We start from the raw sequence: 20,831 nt of genomic DNA, 5'->3' as shown, positions 1-20,831 counted from the left end.
AGAGTAAATAAAATCACGGCTACATTAAAGGGTCTCCTTTCGCCCCAACGTGAGCCAGATCTCACCGTTTCACTTTTTAAAAAAGTTTCTGATAGAGTGCTGAAAGACTCAATTGCTCGTGACACATGAAGTGAATTGTCGCACTTATAACGATCAATTATAACTACATTGTTAAAAATAATAAATATTCGATTATGCTTGCTTCGTGAGCGGCTGCAGTGTGATACGGGCCCATTTGGAACTGGGATAGTGGCATAAAATTAATTATGCCCCCCGCCGGCACAGTGATGTTTATATGATGAACGCATTTTATAACCCATGCATGTGATATTTGTCGTGCAAATGTCCGTGAACGTGTAAACACACAAATCTCCGGGGTGGGAGCGCGACTAGGGGCGGCCGGAGTCCCGCCCCCGCCCGGGACCAGCTGAGCCTCATTGGCTGGACTCCGCGGTGGGAGAGTCGCTCCAAGTCGCTTCTTTACCAAACTAGGCTGGGGAGGGTGACCCAGAAACCGCGGCGATCGCCCGAGCGCTGGAGGGACTCGCTATGCAGAAGCCTTCCGTTTCCCCCTCAAAATACAAGTACACTGTGCTGCTGTAGGATACGCCGATCCCCAAAGTTTTTTTTTTCTGCATTTTATTTTTGTTCCGCATAGTCCTGCTTTGGTTTACACTGCAGGGACAAAAGTTTGTTTCCTGGACACAAGACCGTCCGCCAGTAATTTTTAAGACACTGGGATTTACAGCCGGTAAAAATGCATGGGATTTGGGGTCTGGATATCGTGGTGCTTTTGCTGACGCTCCTGTGCGATCAGTCGGTGCTTGCGGACGCGTTCGGGGACGAGGACGAGATGACCTGCGATCCTATCCGGATATCTATGTGTCAGGATCTGGGATACAACGTGACAAAGATGCCCAACCTGGTGGGAAACGTGTTGCAGTCGGACGCAGAGTTACAGCTGACAACTTTCACCCCCCTCATCCAGTACGGCTGCTCCAGCCAGCTCAGGGTCTGTTCGTCTAAATTTGCTTTCCCGAAATTGTAATTTTTTTTTGGCTGTTCATGTATCCCTGGTCATGCAATAAAATGTAATGTGATTATGGCAGTTATGCACGCTTTAGTGTTTTTAAGAGGAAAGGTAGACCGCGGTATCAGCACAGTTTCTGGTTCTGTAGTTATATATTTGCTCTTATTTAAGGGAGCCTTTAAATCTGCAGTTTCTTGTAGCGATTCCCTGCGGTGGTCATGGATGTAAACCCAGTGCGACCGCTGTGCAAATCCGACGTTTCCTATTTCCAGCGCGAAACCCAGCGCACACTAGAATTTATTCGGCACCTTATTCCTGAACCTGTCCCTTCGTTGTACGTTTGGCTATTTCGCTCTTATCACTGTTTTTACCTTAACAATTTACCTTGTTTCCTTAAACAGCGGATATAAAAAGGCACTTTTTTTACGTATATGCCGGAATTTTGCACACAAGCGTCTTAAGTCTGGATATATAAATTTGCGTGATGATAGGGTAATTAATTAACAGAGATTTATTTGTAGTAAATTTTAGTTTTAGTCTTATTCTCTTTTTCGTAGGTATAATTTGCTGGGTTTGTGCCTCCTGGGATCGAGCGGCTTCTGACGCTCCGTCTCCTCTCACGTTCTTCCACAGTTCTTCCTGTGCGCGGTTTACGTGCCCATGTGCACCGACAAGGTTCCCATCCCCATCGGGCCCTGCAGCAGCATGTGCCAGTCCGTGAAGCGCAAGTGCCTCCCCGTGCTGACGGAGTTCGGCTTCGCGTGGCCGGAGCTCCTCAACTGCAGCCTCTTCCCGCCGCAGAACGACCAGAACCACATGTGCATGGAGGGGCCAGGGGACGAAGACCCCCCGTACCACACCATCCGCACCCTGCAGCCCATGGAGGAGGAGTGCCACGCCCTGGGCTCCGGCCCGGAGCAGTACACCTGGGCCAAGCGCAGTATGAGCTGCGTGCTGCAGTGCGGCTACGACGCCGGTCTCTACCCACGGCAGGCCAAGCTCTTCGCTGACGTCTGGATGGCTGTCTGGGCCGTCCTCTGCTTCCTGTCCACCGCCTTCACTGTGCTTACCTTCCTCATCGACTCTTCGCGCTTCTCCTACCCCGAGCGGCCCATCATCTTCCTCAGCATGTGCTACAACATCTACAGCGTGGCCTTCATCGTGCGCCTGACGCTGGGCCGCGAGCGCACCTCCTGCGACCTGGATGAGGCCGCCGTGCCCGTCCTCATCCAGGAGGGCCTGAAGAACACAGGCTGCGCCATCGTCTTCCTCCTCATGTACTTCTTCGGCATGGCCAGCTCCATCTGGTGGGTGGTGCTGACGCTTACCTGGTTCCTGGCGGCCGGCCTGAAGTGGGGCCACGAGGCCATCGAGATGCACAGCTCCTACTTCCACATCGCCGCCTGGGCCATCCCGGCCGTCAAGACCATCGTGGTGTTGATCATGCGGCTGGTGGACGCCGACGATCTCACGGGGCTCTGCTACGTGGGCAACCAGCACGTGGACGCCCTGACGGGCTTTGTGGTGGCACCACTCTTCACCTACCTGGTGGTTGGCACGCTCTTTATTGGTGCCGGCCTGATGGCGCTCTTCAAGATCCGCTCCAACCTGCAGAAGGACGGCACCAAGACGGACAAACTAGAGCGACTGATGGTGAAGATCGGCGTTTTCTCCGTGCTCTACATGGTGCCAGCGAGCTGCGTGGTCGCCTGCTACTTCTATGAGATCTCCAACTGGGGCGACTTCCGGCGCTCGGCGCATGACTCGTACCTGGCGGTGGAGATGCTGAAGATCTTCATGTCACTGCTGGTGGGCATCACGTCGGGCATGTGGGTCTGGTCAGCCAAGACGCTGCACACCTGGCAGAAGTGTTCCAGCCGGCTGGTGGGCTCAGGCAGGACCAAGAGGGGGGGCAGACCCGGTGGCTGGGTCAAACCAGTCAAGGGCAGTGAGACGGTGGTGTGAGGATGCAGAAATGGCCTGGAGCTAAGGGTGGGGGGGGGTGCGGTTCTCAGGGCCCTCCCCAAGGCAAGGGACTACAGGAGGAGCTGGGACGTGAGCACAGGGCCCCCCACATGCTGACAGCGGGTCACGGGCAGTCCAGGTGACACACGAGGCCCCCTGTGCAGGTTTGACGGGGTCCACTTGGGGGGTGCTGTCCCCCAGCCACCCTGTGACAGCGGAGCGGGACAGCAGTCATGTGGGGGCGGTTGTGTGGCCGCCTCTGTCCCTTCTTATGCATTTTTAGGACTTTGTTCTTAGTTTCTGTTCTCGTGTCTTTAAATGAACCTTACACTGGACAGTGGTAGCGCAGATGTCTTATGAAAGAGAAGTGCAGTGTGGAAAGATGGCGTCAGAGTGCTCGCATCGGGCCTGGGGAGGGGGGTGTGGCTGGGGGGGGGTGTGGCTGGGGAGGGGGGGTGTGGCTGGGGGGGGACGATCCCCCTCATTTTTAAGCCGCGCTGATTCCAAGCTCAGACGCAGGAGTTGAACTACAGTGGTGCTTGGAGAATAGTCTCACTTTAAATTTTGGTCCTCAGCTATTCAGACAGGTTACTTTTCTCACAAAGGTGAGAAAATGCATTTTTAAAGTGTTTCCATTCATCCTCCATGAATCCTGCTTCAGTCTTATTTTTCTCACTGCACTAGCCCTTCTTTTACTGTGTTTTTGAGGTTAGAGACTCAGAGACGGGAGAATCGAACCATTATCTTGATCACAAATTGAGACGTCATCCTTAGCTGCCCAGTGAGCTCGAACACGGAATCGTAGCACATGCTACACGTCGCAAGAAGCTGACGGCAGTGAGGAGCGAAGGTCCAACGCATGCCGCAGTTACGTTGGTGATGAACTCAAGGGCACTGAGTAGCTCTGCAATCCCTGAAAGGGCTTTTCTGTTAGCCCTTTGAATGTATGTAACTCAGAAGAAATCATTTTTAAGGGTCCAGGGACAAGTACATTTTAGGGAGTAGCAATACCTAGGCTGGGACACAGTGAAGTACTTTAAAATATTTTTTTAAAACAGGCGTTTTGTTATTACTGTATTATAAAATGCTAATTTATCTTTGTACAAACTAAGAAAAAAACTTCTTAGTTCCGCCTTATTTAAGAACACTTTTGTATCAGAAGAAATTAAACTTTTTGTTTTTAAATTGCTCTGTGTTGAGTTTTCATGTTAATAGGTATGATGGAGTAGCGATATGGCAAAGGTGTGCGTAGAAGTTAAAGCCTTTTGTTTTTGCTCATAAAATATAGATACTGTAATTTGATTATTATAATTCCCACAGATGCGTTTGGCGAACTTCTGATGTTTCTGCTACTATCATAATTGTCAATTGCAGCCAAGTGAGATTAAATTATTTAAAAATCTCCTTAGCATCCATTTACCGTTCTTTTTGATTCTGTGTACTGCGGCTGCCCTCTCGTGTCCAAATGTAAGTACTACAGATGCCTAGGGTAGGACTCGGCACCACATCAAAGCAGTCTATGCTGGAGAAACGCGCCTCGTAAAACGACTGCATGAAACCCACTCGATTCATTTTAAAATTAAATATAAACTTTAATAGCGAAAAAACACGGTTTTCATATGGAAAGTTGTACTGTAGATCTCAGGACAACAGCATAAATATTTAACTTTTTTTTTTCTTTTTTTTGTTAGAAAAATATGATGAATCATAGTATTTAAAACATAGAGTTCAACTTAACTTCATGAAGCAGACATATATGGGAAAATGCTTCTTTGACGTACATTCAAAGGTTAAAGCCCTGCTTTGTAGGAAGCTGAGAGGGCCGGCTCGGCTGATTCAGCTAAACCTTTGAGAACTGAGGCCAGCATGCGCTCACCGTAGCGCGGCGCTGCTGTCTCCCCAGAGACCCTGCAGGTGGCGCTGCTGTCTCCCCAGAGACCCGGCGGGTCACAGCGCCCTGCAGGCGGCGCTGCACGATCAACAGAATGGCTTAATCTGGATAATCAGAGAAGGCTCATTCGGGAGACACTGGTAACCTACGCAGCCATTGCACGTGTACAGAGAGAACAAACCTCCACCCCCCCCACTCACACAGCACCCCTTTATAACAACCTTCTGAAGGTCATTTCAATACACATATACATGCATAACTGCATGCCTGTGATAGCAAGCGCCCCCCCCCCCCCCCCCCCCCACTCCCAAGCCTGTGCTGGGTGGGAAGATGGGCAGATACATATGAACGTACACATATTACCCTGAGGTGCTTTGGAAAGACGTTTAGAGTGCCAACCACCTCAGACCAGCCCTCCCCAACCCCCCTGTTAATTTAACACAAAAAATAACATAGCATCTGGCCTGAGGTAACAGAATTTCCATACAAAGTGCTATGGAATGGCACATGTCAGGACGTCCACCCATGGGCAAGTTGCTCACAAGTAAACATATATGTATATCAAAATATACAGACATATACATATTCATACAGAAACAGTGTGAGATGGAATCAGCAGGTCCTGCTTTGGCTGCCTGAGAAGAACCAGGAGCAGGTGCCGAGATGCCGGGGTCAGCGACGACCCCGAATCATTAGACCAGGACGCATCCACATGTCTTCTGTGCAAGGACCCGTCCCCCCCCCCCTCGCAAGACGGCCGAGGTGCTAGTCCGCATCAGGATGGCCGCATCATTCTGGTGAGCAAGATGAGCAGAGAGAAACAACATAAGTGAATCCGGAATGCTCCGTCCACGACTCTCGGATACCCGTAGAGGCAGCGGTCCGACCCCACCAATCACAATGCTGTCACCCCAGCGTTCCCACTGCCATATCCTGACAGGATTATCTGCTTTTTCCCAACAGAATCTGTTGGGCGTAATTGGTTTGGGTTTGTCACCCATTGTCACCTGCTCCTAGGACCTGAGGTTTTGTGTCTTATTCAGCTATACTGTAATTCACAGCTAAAAACATTCCTGAGAACGCCAAGGTGGCCTGATATTCCCTCGCTGAGTCACTTCAGCTCACATCTTTATCCAAAGCGAACTTTACTGGGCATTTTGCCTTGCAAGAAAGAACTACCCCCCCCCCCGCCTTTAGCAGGCTCTGCCCCCTCCCTCTATGTATGTGTAACCCCCAGTGAAGAGGAAGAGGATTCACCAGCTCATCTGTAGAGAACCAGGGCTCTGATACTCACTCCTTTGGGCTGCTGAATACGTCGCAGCTGAAACGAAAGTGTGAGAACGTTGAGATCAGGGCGGGATTTTGTTATTGAAGGTCAATGCTGATGTTCATTCAGAAAGCGGGGAGGGCTGACAAACCTTGGCTCCTGCTGCAAGAACATCTCCTCCTCTGGAGCACCACTGCCAGGGCGACGATGAAAAGCACGGTAACCAGCACACATGCGATGACGATGATGATGCTGTCCGGCTGCGACGGGGGGATTCTCTGACCTGTGCAGGAAATAATCAGCGAGTTCCAACAGGAGTGTAACAAATGCGGTCTCTTAATTCAAAATAACTAAATTACAGGATGTGGGGTTCCCTCTATCCAATCAGAATTCAGTTAGAGGAACAGGAAATGAGGGATTTCTCTGACGAAAGGAATTGATGTTATACAGCTGGGCTCTGGTGGTGGCTTTAGACAAAGAGCTGGTGTGTCACCAGGAGCAGGACTGGGGAAGCGTGTGCGGACCCCGGGTCAAAGGGCAGACGCATGGCGGGAAATGCGGACCGACCCTCGGCTGAGCCGCGCCCACTGCAGCGCCCCCTTGTGGTCGGGGTGCATATCTGTGCAGCCTGCGCCGTTCAGGGCTTTTCTTGTGCATTATTTACAACGGACACGGGAACCGTGGAGTCAGTTTATTACTCAGTGCTGCTGTGCAGTGGTGTCTAGTGGGGGGGGGGGGGGGCTGGTGAGATGAGGCACTACCCCAGGACTGTCCTGTGCCAGGGCCGCAACGCGTCACCCGCCACTGCGATTCGGCTCACACCCTCTTGTTTCATTCATTTCTAGTGGGTTGAGCTCAGCTGTGTCCCCGTGGTTGAAGCAAAGTATGAAAACGCAGGATATGGGAGCTAAGCCCCCCCCCCCCCCACCACCACCAGCACTCACAGACATCCTGCGGCGCTGAACTGCGGTTTCCCATGGTGCAGGTGACACTCAGCGGCTGGGAGATGTTCAGCGTGATGGAGCCGAAGACGCTGAAGAGCTCGGTGTCTGGGTCCCTAATGTGCTTGTCCATCACGGGCTGGTATAGATCGGGCACGAGGACCATCACCATTTTGGCCAGTGGGTAGCCGCCAGAGCTGGAGCATGTAATGATGCATCTGCTGTCATTGTGGATCTCCATCACCTGGGGTTGGCTGTAGTTGGCTGTGGGTGGAGACAAGTGGCGAGCTTGAGCACACTGAGGTGGGCACAGTCACTCGTCCACCAATCAGAAAGTGGGAGGCAAACACAGAAGTAGACAAGCCAGCAGTTACCTGTTATTGTCAGTCGGTACTTTATCCTGCTTGTAAGGCTGTCAATCTTGGTCCTGACTATACAGTCATACACACCCTCGTCGGCTGGACTCAGGTCCCGCAGAATCACATGCCTGTTTTCGCTTGACACATCCGAACGGTTCTTATATGCGGTTTCAACCGGTTTCTGAGCGTGGAAACCGTTCACAAAGATAGAAGTTGTGCCGACATCCTTCTGCAAGTACATGAACTCAAGGTCACTCCTCCTATTGTTGGGGCACGTGAACTTGGCTGTACCACCCACTTCCACGTGGATCTCCACAACTGGGTCTGACGATCCTGTGGAGCATGCAGAGACACGAGGGGGGGTCAGCATGCACCCCAGTGCTGATGTCATGCCCGCGTCAGTTTCCCTTTGACTTCATACAATCCACTCCACTCACTGCCAATCTTACTCATTGCTGAAATTTCTCCCTCCTGAATGTAAGAAGGGTTTTGTGGCAGCTTTGCGACCGTCAATAAGAAGACCGGGCATTTCTGTGCTATGGGTCGTTACGGCAAGATCTGAGTCGATTTTTTGGTCCCTGTTCTCTTAAAGGAACAGTATGGATCAGCTGAAGTGAAAAAGTTCGTTAGGGTATGGAATAAAACAGCTATGCCTGTAACGTAACAGGTGATGAGGGTTAGGGGCTCGTGTTCAGCGCGAACCCAACACGTGTGTAGGAATTCTTCTTGGGGAGTGTCTTAAGGCTCTTATTCTTTCCCCTGACTGTGCATGTGCTCCTGTGGCCAGAAGTGGGCACGGATACACGGTGACCCGCCGAGGTGGAGACTGTCATGTTCCCGAACCATATCACGAGCGGGTCATGTGACACGTACCAGTATTCGCCGCTAGCGGCACGAAGACGATGAGCATCATCTGGCATCTAGAAACGAGGAACAGAGGTTCAGAGCGAGTGAAGGCTGCTGTCTCTGGGGTCGACACAGGTTCATTATCAGAAAGGGACCCCCAGTGGCTGATCTTCAGCAGGAGAAACACTGACAGTTATACAATAATAAACAATAGATGTCATGCAGATTGGCCTGGCAGGAGGCATGCTGAAGACGCCTCCCGAGGCCGACCTGCGAGATCTCCTCAAGACACCGGTCAATAAAGTCATTAAACTTTAAAGCAAATCTCAAGTCCTCGTATCAGTAGGTCGTTACCATAGTTTTAATTATGAATTAGCTAGGCTGTCAGGCGGCACGTTTTGGGCGTCTCTCCAAAGGGACCTTCCCTGTTAGACAGTTAGAAGTAACTGTTGCCAAAAGGTATATAGGAAAAATCTTATTTTGTTCCTGTTGTATAAATAAAGAGTACAGATATTGCAGGAGTACTATTGGGATCAGTGAAGCCAGAGTTTGTACAAAAACCACCGAGTATTGAGCTTGATTTCACCCTTAGGGTTTTTCCGTAGGGCTGACTGGGCTGTTGTACATAAAATGGGGCCTCAACTATCATTCTTCGATAGAATTTTACACCCCCCCCCCCCCCCCCCGCATGGTCCCTGACCATGTGCCTCTGATCTTTTCTATGGCATCTGTAGTGCACAGTTAGTAAATGTTACAACAAAGGGTCTCCTATTAACATCACTCCAAAAACACACTTATATAAATACACTGAAAAAGAACAATAGCCTGGTATCATAGGGGGACATTGTGAAAATGACAAAGACAGACAGACAGACAGAGAGACAGACAAATAAACACTTTATTTGAGGGGGTACAAATAATATACTACTACACACTTAAATAATCATGACATACCTCCTTAGTAACTTAGTAGTAACTCGGTTACTTCTCAAATACAAATCACGAACAAATAGTTTGTGGGTAATTCATACACTAAGTATGACTTAGTTCGTGGTTAATTTAAAGTATAATGGTATATAATGGTGCAACATATAGTATACACACATCATTAAAGGTGTAGCATAATAACATTAATAATCAATGTAAACCAATAAACAATGTCTCTTGAAACGTAGATGTCGCTTTTAAATACTTACGTATAGTATAAATTTCGCGGTGCCATGACTTCCTATAAGAAAATGACAGAAGTCAAATAAGATGAAAAACGTTCACAATTTAAAGGCTATCTCACTGCCCTAGGAGTCGAGGGAAAGTCCCAGCGGCACCGAAACCAGTTTGCAAGAGACCCGTGAAACGGGTACAGTACCCGGGCACGGTGCGCAGATAGTAAAACGCCTTTGATCGAGGAGTCAATGGGGTGGCACCCAGCCAATAGTCACAAATAAAACACAATAACACTGATTCACACGGGCTACTTGATTTTAGCGGTCATTTCCGTGTGCATTTTACACGCTATTATTTTTCTAGAATTTATTCAGCTACGCGATTTAAGCTTAAGTGTTGCGTTATGGACCCAAAGTTCCGATTCCTGATTTAACCATCTTCCATAAAACCTTCCGTTTTCAGCGCGAAATTCCCCTGAATGACGAGATTGCCGTATTATGCGCATTCAATTGTATTTGTGTAGCGCATTTTAACATTATATTATCTGAAAGCGCTTCACGTCACCCCTGCCCAAAGCACCTAGGGCGTCCGTCCCCCGGGAAAAAAAGTAGGGCTTTAAAGCGTTATAATGTTCCGTGTCCAGGTATGACTTCATGCCTCCAGAAACGAAGTCGAGTCTGTCGTTTTGTGGTGCCTGATCTGTCCTTATATATCACTGTCATATCCATCTTTATGGACGGTGAAACGATTCTTTATTATCAACTCCTGAATTTGTGTTTCTGTCCCTAAACGGATCCTACATTTGTCGTCTGCTGGTTAAAGGCACAACATGTTTCATACAAAACATATAATAATAATAACACCTACAGGTTAGGAAGATCTAATAAGGCAATATAGCCACATGATTGTAAGTCGATGACAAAACAATAAAGACTAAAATCGCCAGCTGTCCTTACCTTATCCTGTTGCCGCTGTGCTCTATAATGTAAAAATTACAATACACGGATCTTTTTTTCGTAAAGGCGGGGCTTTTTTTCCGGAAGTTCGGCACATTTAGTTTCGCTTTTTATACCTCTTAAAAAACGTAGATAACTGCGGTTGGCATTCGTGTTCGTACAGCGTAGAGATTCTTCGGCTTTGGCGAAAGCTTACGAACGGCATTGTGCCCGAGTTACTGCCATGGAAGCATCATGCCTTATTTCGTAGTGACAACAGGGCTGGTGAAAGCGGGGCACCTCCTTTTCAGATGGCGTTGTCGTTAGGGAAGGAAAAAGATTTTTTTTTGCAATGTTCTGGTTTTGTGAAAAATCAGTCTTCGCATGTTTCACAAATCCTCCAAGTGCAAAGTGCAACTCGGTGTTTACGTTTCTCTCCTTTTCAATCTGCCCGCACTAATACTGAATCCAAGCCCCTGTGACGTCTGAAGTCCTTATAGTTATTATATTTTAATGATTTATTACTCTTGGTTGATATTAATTATTAATTCTAGTATTACTTCCAGGATCTCATTATCTAGAGTGGCACACCTAAAGGTTCAAATAAGGGCGATTCAGAGAATGGAGCCCAAACATGCCTCTGAATCTGTGATTCTCAGTAAATGACAAGATGAAAAAATACAGGGGAATGTTTCGGAGTGTCATTTTGCTCTGAATTATGGACACATTAATGCTCTCGCTGTTCACGTGTAAAGTCTGAGTATTTCAGTGTGCTCTGAGGGCTGACCTTTATGTTCGGATGAGTAACTGGCCGTCGCAGGCAGCAGGAGCTCCGTGGGACGGGACGTCGGGACCTTCTGGGGTTTCCTACCTTTACAGGGCTGGCAGACTGCCAGGGTGACACCACACACCAGGCTCCCAAAACCCTGCCGCTCTCTATTGGCTGCCAGAAAGCCCCTGCATATCATTTCCCACATGCTACATCATCATTCACCTCAATTTTGTTTGGTCTACGACCCTCAATGCCGTAGCAGGAAGTGAGCCATGTGTTCGAGTGGGTGACACCGAAGTTCTTACAAGAAGCCTGAGGGTTATGATAAACAGCGGAGTCTTAGTGCTGCACAGATCGGCGCTCAGGGGTTTTCTGTTACATCACCACTCATCCTAAATCACATCTACACTCCGCACACAGCCTGTGAGCCCACAGTGTCAGAAAAAAAGTACCAATTTGTACCTTCGAGAGTACAATTACTTGTCACTGGGGTTGTACCCTCAAGGGCCTGCCAGTTGTGCCATAGCTGTAGATAAAGGTACAGAAATTAACTTTGAGGAACGTCGTTGTACCTTTGGAGCACATTGTTGGTGTTTGAATCTTGGGGAACAAAATTATGCCAGAGCTGCTTCCATTTTCCTGACAGTGCAGGACTATCCAGAGCAGCTATGCAGGGAGACTGAACAAGAAAAACCTTCCCTCACAGTCAGCTGTAACGGCACCTTTGGCATGAGAAGGCTAAGCAGGGCTGCGCACACAGAGCAGATAAAACCTCACACATCACACCTGCCGCATTGCCGCAAGACTGGGAAAACGAAGTACTTCCCTCTGCCAACAGTAAAGTAATACTAACATCTGTAAGAAAGTCTGGTAAGACAAATGCTACCTGTTATAAAGTTTACCTTCACTGCAGAGAGCAGAATAACACCATGGTCACACGCTAGCTTCCTGTGACAGTATTGACTGTGAAGGGTGTGAAGGGCTGAGAATGAGCACACAGCAGTTAGTCGAATAACATAAATTTGAAAAATACAGCTTGTGGCTGAACTGGGGAAATCCCTGTTAGGTCTTCAATCATGACTTCAGTCATGAATTGTTGTTTTCTAATAATGTTTTTTTTGGCTATCTTCAATGTTAAATATACAAAACATTTGTAGCAATGCTGACATGATGGAATTCGACCGGGTTTGGAAAAAGATGCTTCTTGTCTGAGAAGTTAAATATTTTATTTGGATCATACAAAACATATATAGTTTTCACTTCATCTGCAGGGGTTAATGATGTAATGTATCACAACACATCCATGTAAAGTGCTTTGGGGTGACTCTGTTGTGAAATGTAAATGTATATAAAAATAAACTGAATTTAATTGAATTAAGAATTTAATTGAGATAAGAATATTTAAACTGTTAAACCAGATAGCTTCTATTATAGTCAGGTTCTGTCCCCTTCCGAGGTTCACTAAAGGTTAATGTTAAAAATATAATACGCACGCCAACATGCTCTGTGTTCTGGGAATTCATGGATTTCCACCATAAAGAAGTTTTACTTCTTTATAAGTGACATCATTTGTAGCAACAACTGAGGCCAGGTAAAAGTCAAAGGTTACCATACCACCAATGAATGAAGACTTTGTTAGTACTATGACACAAGCAACTTCTCTATTTGGAAGAATTGACCTCTTTAAAGCCACAATAACAAAGACAGAAAGAGGAAATGCAGACTAAATTAATCCCCCATTAACTTATCTACAAGGTCCAATATTAATGCGATATATAGGATATTCAGGACACTGGCGTAGTTTTCTCTTAGCATTAATGAACTTAATGGCGATAAGAACAAATGGTATCGTAAAATGGATCTTTCAAGGATTGTTTTCTAGTATTATTTTCAAAGGCGAGTTCATGAATCTAAGGATAAATAATTTGTAGTACACTACACTTTTGTTTTAGTTATTTTATTTTGTATCTAAGATTACGCAGTATTTGAAAAAATGTTTGATCAATTAATTGAAGTATAAAGATGCGGCGGTAGCTGTCATTGCCCAGCAGAAGGAACGCGCTGTTTTACGGCGTCGCTGCCCCGTCGGGCGGACGCTAGCGTGGCTTTACGGTGGAGAGACGCCGTAAAACAGCGCTGAGAATAACATACTGCCGTTATAGCTTTGGCAACAACGTACGCTTTGCAAGCCTCCTCCAGTTCCAAGGTGTTGGTTTTTGTTAATATGCGCCGCTTGGTGTTAAACAACGACATTTCCACCCCAAAAGTAGTTCTCTGCGATTAACAGTTAGTAGATTTTCTTTTAATACTGACTGTAAACTGCCCAGACGGTAAGTTATTAGGGGTCCGGGAATACAGCTAGCCCCTTTAGCTGCAGCTAAACGAACCAGACATAGTTTAGCCATCTATTTACAGTCTAAGTTATTTCACACTGCGCTGCTCATATAAAGCTCTAGATAAAGACGTTGATATTAATTAATTTCCGGATTTATTGTGATTGTACAACAATTTTAGCACCAGAGAGCGGTGTAGCTATAGCTAATCAGCTAGCATAACCGACTCTGCTCTCTGTAGTAACGTTTGATTTTTTTATTTTATTAAAATTTTTTTACTACGTGTATTAACTCAGGGTTGCCAGCTCTCACACATCTGTCGTGACTCTCAGGCTTTTGGATTGTCGTGCTCACGCCTGTATAACGGCAAATCTAAATGATTATAGGTTAACGACGCAGTAGAATCGCTAGTTCTGGCTCTGTGTAGAACAGTTTCGGTAGTTTGAGCTGATTTCCTTGTAGAAATACCTGTACTGTATATCGTGAAACTTTTGGAATTGACTTTCCTGTAAGTACTGTGGTTTCTTGTCAGTCCTGTTATTCCTGTCTTTTCCCATAACTGTTCCGATTGCCTCCAGAAGAAGAGGTGGGGTGGGGAGAGAAGATGCCTCCAAATGCTGAAGATGTGCGCAAGAAGTTCATCCTCGCCACGGTGGAGAACTTCTTTGGCCTGGGGTCATCGTGGACCCAAGCTGTGGGGGCTCTCACTGGGGCACAGGAAATGGATAACTTTCTGGATGATGTCAGTGAATTTGTCCTGTCTGTGAACAAGTCTGGAGCAGAGCTGCAGGTGTCCAACAAGGCAAGGATCTGCAGCTTCGTTTCACTTTTAAAGTGCAGTTGTCTCCATTTCATGAAAGCTTTCCTCTTAGCAGATGGAACAGCCCAGACACAGCCAGCCTCGTATCGTGCATGAGGTTCCTCCTGATGTGCTCCATGTGTTGAAACAGATTGATTCCGGTGGCAGTGAAGACAAAGTTCTGGTGTTTTTCAAGTTGAGGCCCACTGTGATCACAGAGGAGAACGTTCACTGCAGCATCCTGGTCTCGTCCATGCTGGAGTCCCCCATCACCACACTGTATCAGACCCTGCGGCAGGTGTTTGCGCCTGTCCTTCTGAAGGTATGTGGGAAAGGCTGGAGCAGGTGCACCTTGCAGTACAGACAAGGTCTGTACAGCTAATGCATTAGTTTTATTGAAAGTACCTGTTTTGTACTTTGAAAGGATGAGAAGTGGAGCAAGACCTTTGATCCCAAGCTCCAGAACCTGTTGAATGACTTAGAAGCGGGTCTGGGTGCAGTAGTTAGACAATCAGACTCAGTGGAGGTGGGAAAGAAGCGTTTGAGAGAAGATTACTTCCTGGGTAAGGGCCGACCAAAACCACCCCTCTCATGGCGCTGACCTCATAGTTACTAACTTAACTTAGTACTTTTTTTGAAGAGCAGTGTATTATAAGATCCTTAGATCAATGGACCTCATTCTTTATGCTAATTCCAAAGTGGTTCTCTATGGTCATCCTGTATCTGTTTGTTAGAGGTCTTCTGTCAGTTTTCAATTTAAATTTTCAGTTTTATTTGTATAGCGCATTTTCACAACATTACATTGTCGCAAAGTGCTTTATATTTTCCCCGCCCAGACGCTGTTTGTACATTTACATTTACATTTACATTTACAGGATTTGGCAGACGCCCTTAGCCAGAGCGACTTACATAAGTGCTTCGAGACTCTGCAATGAATTTCCGATGCTAGCTCAATAAGGACCCAAGCTATGAATACTATCTCTGAGAACTCCATTGAGTAGTGCAGATTTTTTTGTTTGTATGTTTGTAGTTGTTTGTAGTTGTTTGTTTTCTCGCTGTCTTGTTCCTAGGTGTCCTGACCCCTGCTGATGAGTATGAGTACTGGGCGGATGTCTCAGCCGCAGGACGGAAGACGGCGGTCAGTGACAGGGCGGCTCATTTCTCTGAGCTGCTTCAGCCCTTGGCTAAGGTACCACCACTGGCTCGTCTGTGACGCGGTAGCTCCTCATTTTAACGTGGCTCGCTAAGACTTCTGTGTCGGGTTACAGGACTACAGCAGTCTGGAGAGTGTAGCCCTAAATGATGCATTGGAGCTGGTGGAGGTCACTCGTGAGGTGGTGGATGATATCTGGAGGCAGACTGATCATGAGCCTTACCCTGAGGCTCGCATGCGGCATCTACTGGATGTGATCGGTAAACGAGGAGATGGAGATGGTCTCTCACTATTCCTCTGCTCCGTAAAATTTACGTCATGCTGACGGGCCGATTTTGTTTATGAAAGTATTAGTTCTTTACAAACATTTATTAGGTAAGACCTTCATATAATTTTATTGTAGTCAGTGTGTCACCTGCTGCTCTTGTTTTGGTGTAGGAGACTATTCTGAAGTTCTGCTTTTCACCTTGTGATCAATAGGCCGGGCTCTGTGCAGTTATGTTCAGAAGAAGCTGAGCATGCTGAAGTTGTGGGAGGATCCTTTCCTCAACGTGAAGGATTGTCTGCAGGCAGGCGTTGCCACCTGTGATCACTGGGTGGGGGTCTGTGAGCAAACGACGGGCCAACAATGGAAGCGGTACACGCCTCATGAGTGGAGGGGTGAGAAGCATCACCCCCAGCTGCTTCTGAGCCTGGCAAACCGGCTCAAAGAGGTTAGACTGACTATCTATCTGTCTGCCTCTTACTGCACCTGAGGCTTGCACACTGAATACCCCATGAGTTCATTGGCGTCAGGTTACCAGGCTCTACCTGTCACTCAGACTTGTGCATGTAATTCCTTTGATTTAGATTTTGACGATCCGCACGGTCCGTGAGAAACTGCACCGGCTGCTGCCCCCCAGCAGACAGCCACTGCTCTCCCCGGGCCACGCGTTCCAACCGTTCTCTGGCCTCAGGCCGCTGCTGTACAACTCCTACACTGAGGTGAGGGATCGTGCTTCTGCTGTTAGTGGAGATCCCTCTTACAGCGCTCCTTGGCAGCCCTCCCCTGCAGCCCTCCCCTGCAGCCGGTATTTCCCTGCCGAGCTTAATTGGGTTTTTATGTTTTTGCCAACCGGCCGTTTCAGCCTCTGTGGAAAGCAGCCGTCTTACAATTTGACCGTTCCATCGCAGCAGCTGAGCAGGAGGTGGCCTCCAGATTGAAGGCCTGGATTGGAGATGTCCAAGACAACCCTCAGCAGGTGCCATCGACCATGCACTCTCACCTTTACCTGTACTTCCTTTTAGGAGCCAGAGCACACATGCAGGAATGTTTATTCATTGCTACTGTGGGAGTTTTAGTTCTCTCTGCGATTAGTGTTAAACTGGTACCTCTTAGTAATATGTGAACATCCCAGCCTTGGTAAACGTGCTGTAGCTGAATTTTCTCTAATGACCTTGTTTTCTTCCAGCTCCTCCAAGCTTTTCAGAAATACCAGGAGCTTATAAAGAGGCCTAACATCAGGAAGGACCTCCTGTCTGAGAGGGAGACCTTACTTGCCAAACTGCTTGACTATGTTAAGGGTGAGTAACTCCGCATAGAGAATTATAATGAACGCAGTCGTGAGATCGTACGCTAGAGTAAAATGTAATCGTGCTTTTGTGGGTACAGGACTGCGCACTGATTTTGAGGCACGTTGCCATGGCGCTCCTGGGGAGAAGACTGGCCCCCTGGCAGGGAAGAATCTGCCAGAGGTGGTGAACAGCATCGTGTGGGTTCGACAGTTGCTCCTTAAGGTACTCCTTCCCTGTCTCAGGTCGGAGTGGGGCTTAGAAACTGCAAGTTTTTTGAGTTCTCTGGTTAATTCAGTCTTCAGAGACACTGGTTTAAAATGCATCGATTCATGTTGTAGGTGGACGACTCCGTTCGCATAGCGGAGGCCCTACTCTCTGACCTGTCTGGCTACCCCTCCTTGGTGAGGCTTTCCAGCGACCTTCAGGAACAGCTGCGCGTCTACGAACAGGAGCAGTTCACCTCCTGGTCACGGGAGATCCAGACCGGCCTCTCTGACCCCAAGTCTGGCATCAGGTGACCGCGCTTTCTGCCCCTACTGACTCAGAATGAACCATGACGAAATGGTGTCCCCTCCAATCATATTGCACTTGATTGCGTCAAGCTGAGTCAGCCACCAAAATGTGTGGTTTTAACCCGAATATTCATTGCAGCAACAGATGCGTAATAAAGCAAAAACTGCATTTTGCAGAAATTGCAATTTAGCAGTGTCAGCCGAATATATGTTATAGTATGGGCATCAGATCAGACCAAACCAGTCTATAATTAGATGTTATTAAGTGCTAATGGTATTATTTATCCTTTACTTAACCTGTATTGCCTCGCCATACATGTCAGCTACTTGCGTGTTGACAAGTGACTTTCCTTCATGATTACAACTGGAAAGTGAGTGTTTTGCCTAGAGCAGCCAGAGTGTCAGTTTGATTGTGAATCTCTCCTTTTCACCTTTAAATGCTGTAATCAGATGATAGTATGTTGCAAGCAATCATTTTGTCCGAAGTGTCTCCCGTTAAAGCAAGCTCATCTCTGTTTCCTGTATAAAAAAAAACACACGTCTGAGTGGAGTTTGGAGGATCTGGTTCTGAATGAATGTGCAAGGCGAAGACCTGCCATCATTCACGTGCTACGGTGTGGGAGTGGCAGGTCACCTTACTGCGGCGGTTTGGTAAACCTGGCACCTTCCCTCCTCAATGCAGCCTGCAGGCCAGTAACCGCGTAATGGAGCTGGACCACGCCGACGGCAAGCTGAAGATTCAGTACTCGGACCGGCTGGTGACCCTTCTCAAAGAGGTCCGCCAGCTCTCGGCTCTGGGCTTCACCATCCCTGCCAAGATCCAGCAGGTCGCCAACACTGCCGATAGGTTCTACAGACAGGCCCTCGTCCTCAAGCAGGTAGTGCTGCTCCGCTTCTTCAGCAGGGCCTTCTGACATCCACAGGGGTGGTGGCCTCGCCTTAATGTCTTTTCGATTTATTGCAGGTGGCTCATTTTTACAACACAATAGACCAACAGATGATTCCGTCCCAAAGGCCAATGATGTTGAACTATGCTCTCGCTTTCGAACAAGTGATCAAGGTGACGTTGACTTTGTTGGTAACTTAATGCATGCTGTAGATTCTCTGAAGGGGAAACAAGAGAATTAGAAGTCAAATACGAGACCACTCTCAAAACTCTTTGCCTTATTGCACACTGGTGTTTAGCTGTGGGCTTTGCTTGTTTGGATTGTTTTCCCGCTGTAAAGCAGAATCCAAAGTCCCACTCACGGGAATCGGGGGGCAGGCTTCAGATCACCTGGGACAACCCCAAGGAACTGGAGCTGTACATCAACAAGCTACAAACTGCGGCCGAGCGCCTCTCCATGGAGAATCGGAAACTGAGGAGGTGGCACACGGACTTCACAGAGAAGGTTTGGTGCTTTCGGAAGGCTGCCGGTCCTGGTTGGTGTTGCTGGATGAAATGCTCCATTCTTTCTAGGGCAAATCAACCGATGACGGTTGACTCTCTGGCCTTCGCAGGTGATGACGCTGATGAACATTGACCTGTTACGGCACCAGCAGCAGTGGAAGGACGGCCTGCAGGACCTACGCACTGGGTTTGCCACTCTGGAGGCCCAGGTAGGCTTGGCTGAACTGGAAGAGCGATGGCTTAAAGCAACATTTCCATTCATAACTTCCTCCATAACCAAAGCCAATGTTGAAGGAGAATCCCTGAAATATTCTTCTGAGTTGACAGAACAACATTCCGTATGTGTTTGAATTTTGCCCTGAGAGGGAACTCCAGTTCTCAGGCCTGTTGGGTTAGGGTTTGTATTTGTTGTGTATTATTTTTTTTTTTGCTGAGTGAACAGCATCCTGATATTAACTTCAGGGCTTCCGTCCGGGAGACATGCGAGCCTGGAGACAGCACTGGAACCACCAGCTGTACAAGGCCCTGGAGCACCAGTACCAGGCTGGCCTGGAGGCCCTCAGCAGGAACCTACCCGAGATCCACATGGACCTCACCTTCAAGTGAGTTTTCAGAACGTGCGAATCCAAATCCACAGGCCTGACCCTGTGGTACAGCAAACATGGAAAATTAAGCATAGAAAACAATGTAGGTGGGCAGGCAGAGTAAACTACTGGTTAACGGAGATATGACACAGGCGTCTGCGAACCTTGCTGAGATAAGTAGGATTTTTTTTGTGGCTCTTTTCTGTGGGGAATCCGGATGTCTCTAGCACATTTTTATGTATTTTGTGTGTTCCCTAAAACTGTGGCGTTTCCCTTTTGCCTTTCCAAGACAGGGGAGGCTGCAATTCAGACCACCATTTGAGGAAGTGAGAGCCAAGTACCTCAGGGAGGTTAAAAGGTTTATTTCCATCCCCAACCAGTTTAAGGGCATCACTGAAGTAGGGGAGGAGCCTATTTTTTCCATAATGATTGACCGGAATGCCAGCGGCTTCGTCACCATCTTCAGCAAGGCGGAGGACCTCTTCGCCAGGCTCACACAAGTGCAGGACAAGTTCAAGGTGCGTTGGGCCTGCTGCTGGTAGGAGGGAATGGAAAAGGCCTGGCTTCCCTTTTGGTATATGTGGAGAATTCCCGGGGTCTTGTCAGCATGGAGGGATTTCACTGCCATGCCAAGAATAGTTTTCTTTTTTAATTTTTTTTGCTTCTTCAGTGATTTGACAACACGGCAGGGGATTCTCCACAGTCAACGGAGCTTGTTGCTTTGGGTAGGGCTTCCCAACCCTGGTCCACGGTGTAGCGGAAAGCTGTTGGCTTTGCCCCTCTCTGCTTATTTTTTCCTGTATATGGTTGCATTGTTTTGCTAGGAGGAACATGAGTTGGGGCTGCTCATGTGAACTGGTATCATTCTGACACTGGTTGGTGCAGCAGTGTCGTCAGCCGTGGTCCGTGGTCGGCTCTTTTGGGGACCCGTTTAGAAGGCCAGTGTATGTCAGTCTGGAGCGACGCCGTCATGTTCCGCAGTTTTTGAGTTTCGCTTCCCGTTAGCCGCTCATACGCGCCATCAGCTTTTTGTGAGCTAAAGTCACAGTGGGCGGCCCCAGTCACACTGAAACACCGTAAGGGAGCAAACTGGGAGCTGTGGCAATGTCCTGATGCTTTCTGCAGGAGTGGGTGGTGCTGGGCCAGGTGGATGTCGATGGCCTGGTGCAGAAACACCTCCACACCGTGCACGACTGGGAGAGTAACTTCAGGGCCTTGAAGACGAGAGGAAAGGAGTCTGAGCGACTGCCTAGGTATCCCCCTGAAAAGGGAACCCGCCTGACTTTAAGGGGTGCCGGGTTCCGCGAGCCAAATTTAACTCAAAATTAGCCCCAGG

General features: G+C 47.9%; 3 protein-coding genes across 5 annotated transcripts in view; 2 read left to right on the top strand and 1 right to left on the bottom strand.

The window, feature by feature from the left end:
- Positions 1-429: 429 nt before the first annotated feature.
- fzd4 (frizzled class receptor 4) lies at positions 430-3,426 on the top strand. The gene is made up of 2 exons (XM_048981990.1): positions 430-1,012; positions 1,664-3,426. Exons 1-2 carry the CDS (start codon positions 758-760, stop codon positions 2,993-2,995), a joined length of 1,587 nt encoding a protein of 528 aa, XP_048837947.1. The 5' UTR covers positions 430-757; the 3' UTR covers positions 2,996-3,426.
- A 1,140-nt stretch (positions 3,427-4,566) lies between these two features.
- On the bottom strand, positions 4,567-10,763 carry LOC125712113 (T-lymphocyte activation antigen CD80). Of its 3 annotated transcripts, none has more exons than XM_048981774.1 (8): positions 10,420-10,763; positions 9,496-9,527; positions 8,327-8,373; positions 7,469-7,786; positions 7,098-7,358; positions 6,305-6,436; positions 6,144-6,207; positions 4,567-5,680 (listed from the first exon to the last, which is right to left on the bottom strand). In XM_048981774.1, coding segments are annotated over exons 2-8 (849 nt in total). In that variant the 5' UTR covers positions 9,522-9,527; positions 10,420-10,763; the 3' UTR covers positions 4,567-5,679. The 3 variants fall into 3 exon arrangements, with proteins under 3 accessions (XP_048837731.1, XP_048837734.1, XP_048837733.1); XM_048981777.1 differs by having other exon boundaries at positions 6,181-6,207; positions 10,420-10,760; XM_048981776.1 differs by lacking the exon at positions 10,420-10,763 and having other exon boundaries at positions 9,496-10,413.
- Positions 10,764-13,333: 2,570 nt separating this feature from the next.
- Positions 13,334-20,831, top strand: part of LOC125711867 (cytoplasmic dynein 2 heavy chain 1) — a 77,900-nt gene continuing 70,402 nt past the window's right edge. The window contains 19 exon segments of the mRNA XM_048981273.1: positions 13,334-13,500; positions 14,082-14,305; positions 14,454-14,624; positions 14,727-14,865; positions 15,373-15,491; positions 15,571-15,715; positions 15,936-16,168; positions 16,305-16,439; positions 16,583-16,696; positions 16,907-17,018; positions 17,107-17,231; positions 17,348-17,523; positions 18,204-18,399; positions 18,486-18,581; positions 18,748-18,912; positions 19,022-19,120; positions 19,374-19,513; positions 19,785-20,013; positions 20,621-20,748. Coding sequence (XP_048837230.1) covers positions 14,108-14,305; positions 14,454-14,624; positions 14,727-14,865; positions 15,373-15,491; positions 15,571-15,715; positions 15,936-16,168; positions 16,305-16,439; positions 16,583-16,696; positions 16,907-17,018; positions 17,107-17,231; positions 17,348-17,523; positions 18,204-18,399; positions 18,486-18,581; positions 18,748-18,912; positions 19,022-19,120; positions 19,374-19,513; positions 19,785-20,013; positions 20,621-20,748 — 2,720 coding nt within the window. The 5' untranslated portion in view covers positions 13,334-13,500; positions 14,082-14,107.

The sequence above is a fragment of the Brienomyrus brachyistius genome, chromosome 17 (assembly GCF_023856365.1).
Source record: "Brienomyrus brachyistius isolate T26 chromosome 17, BBRACH_0.4, whole genome shotgun sequence".
NCBI lineage: Eukaryota > Metazoa > Chordata > Actinopteri > Osteoglossiformes > Mormyridae > Brienomyrus > Brienomyrus brachyistius.
Note: the sequence above shows the minus strand (reverse complement) of the source record. Positions and strands in the feature narration are given on the sequence as shown.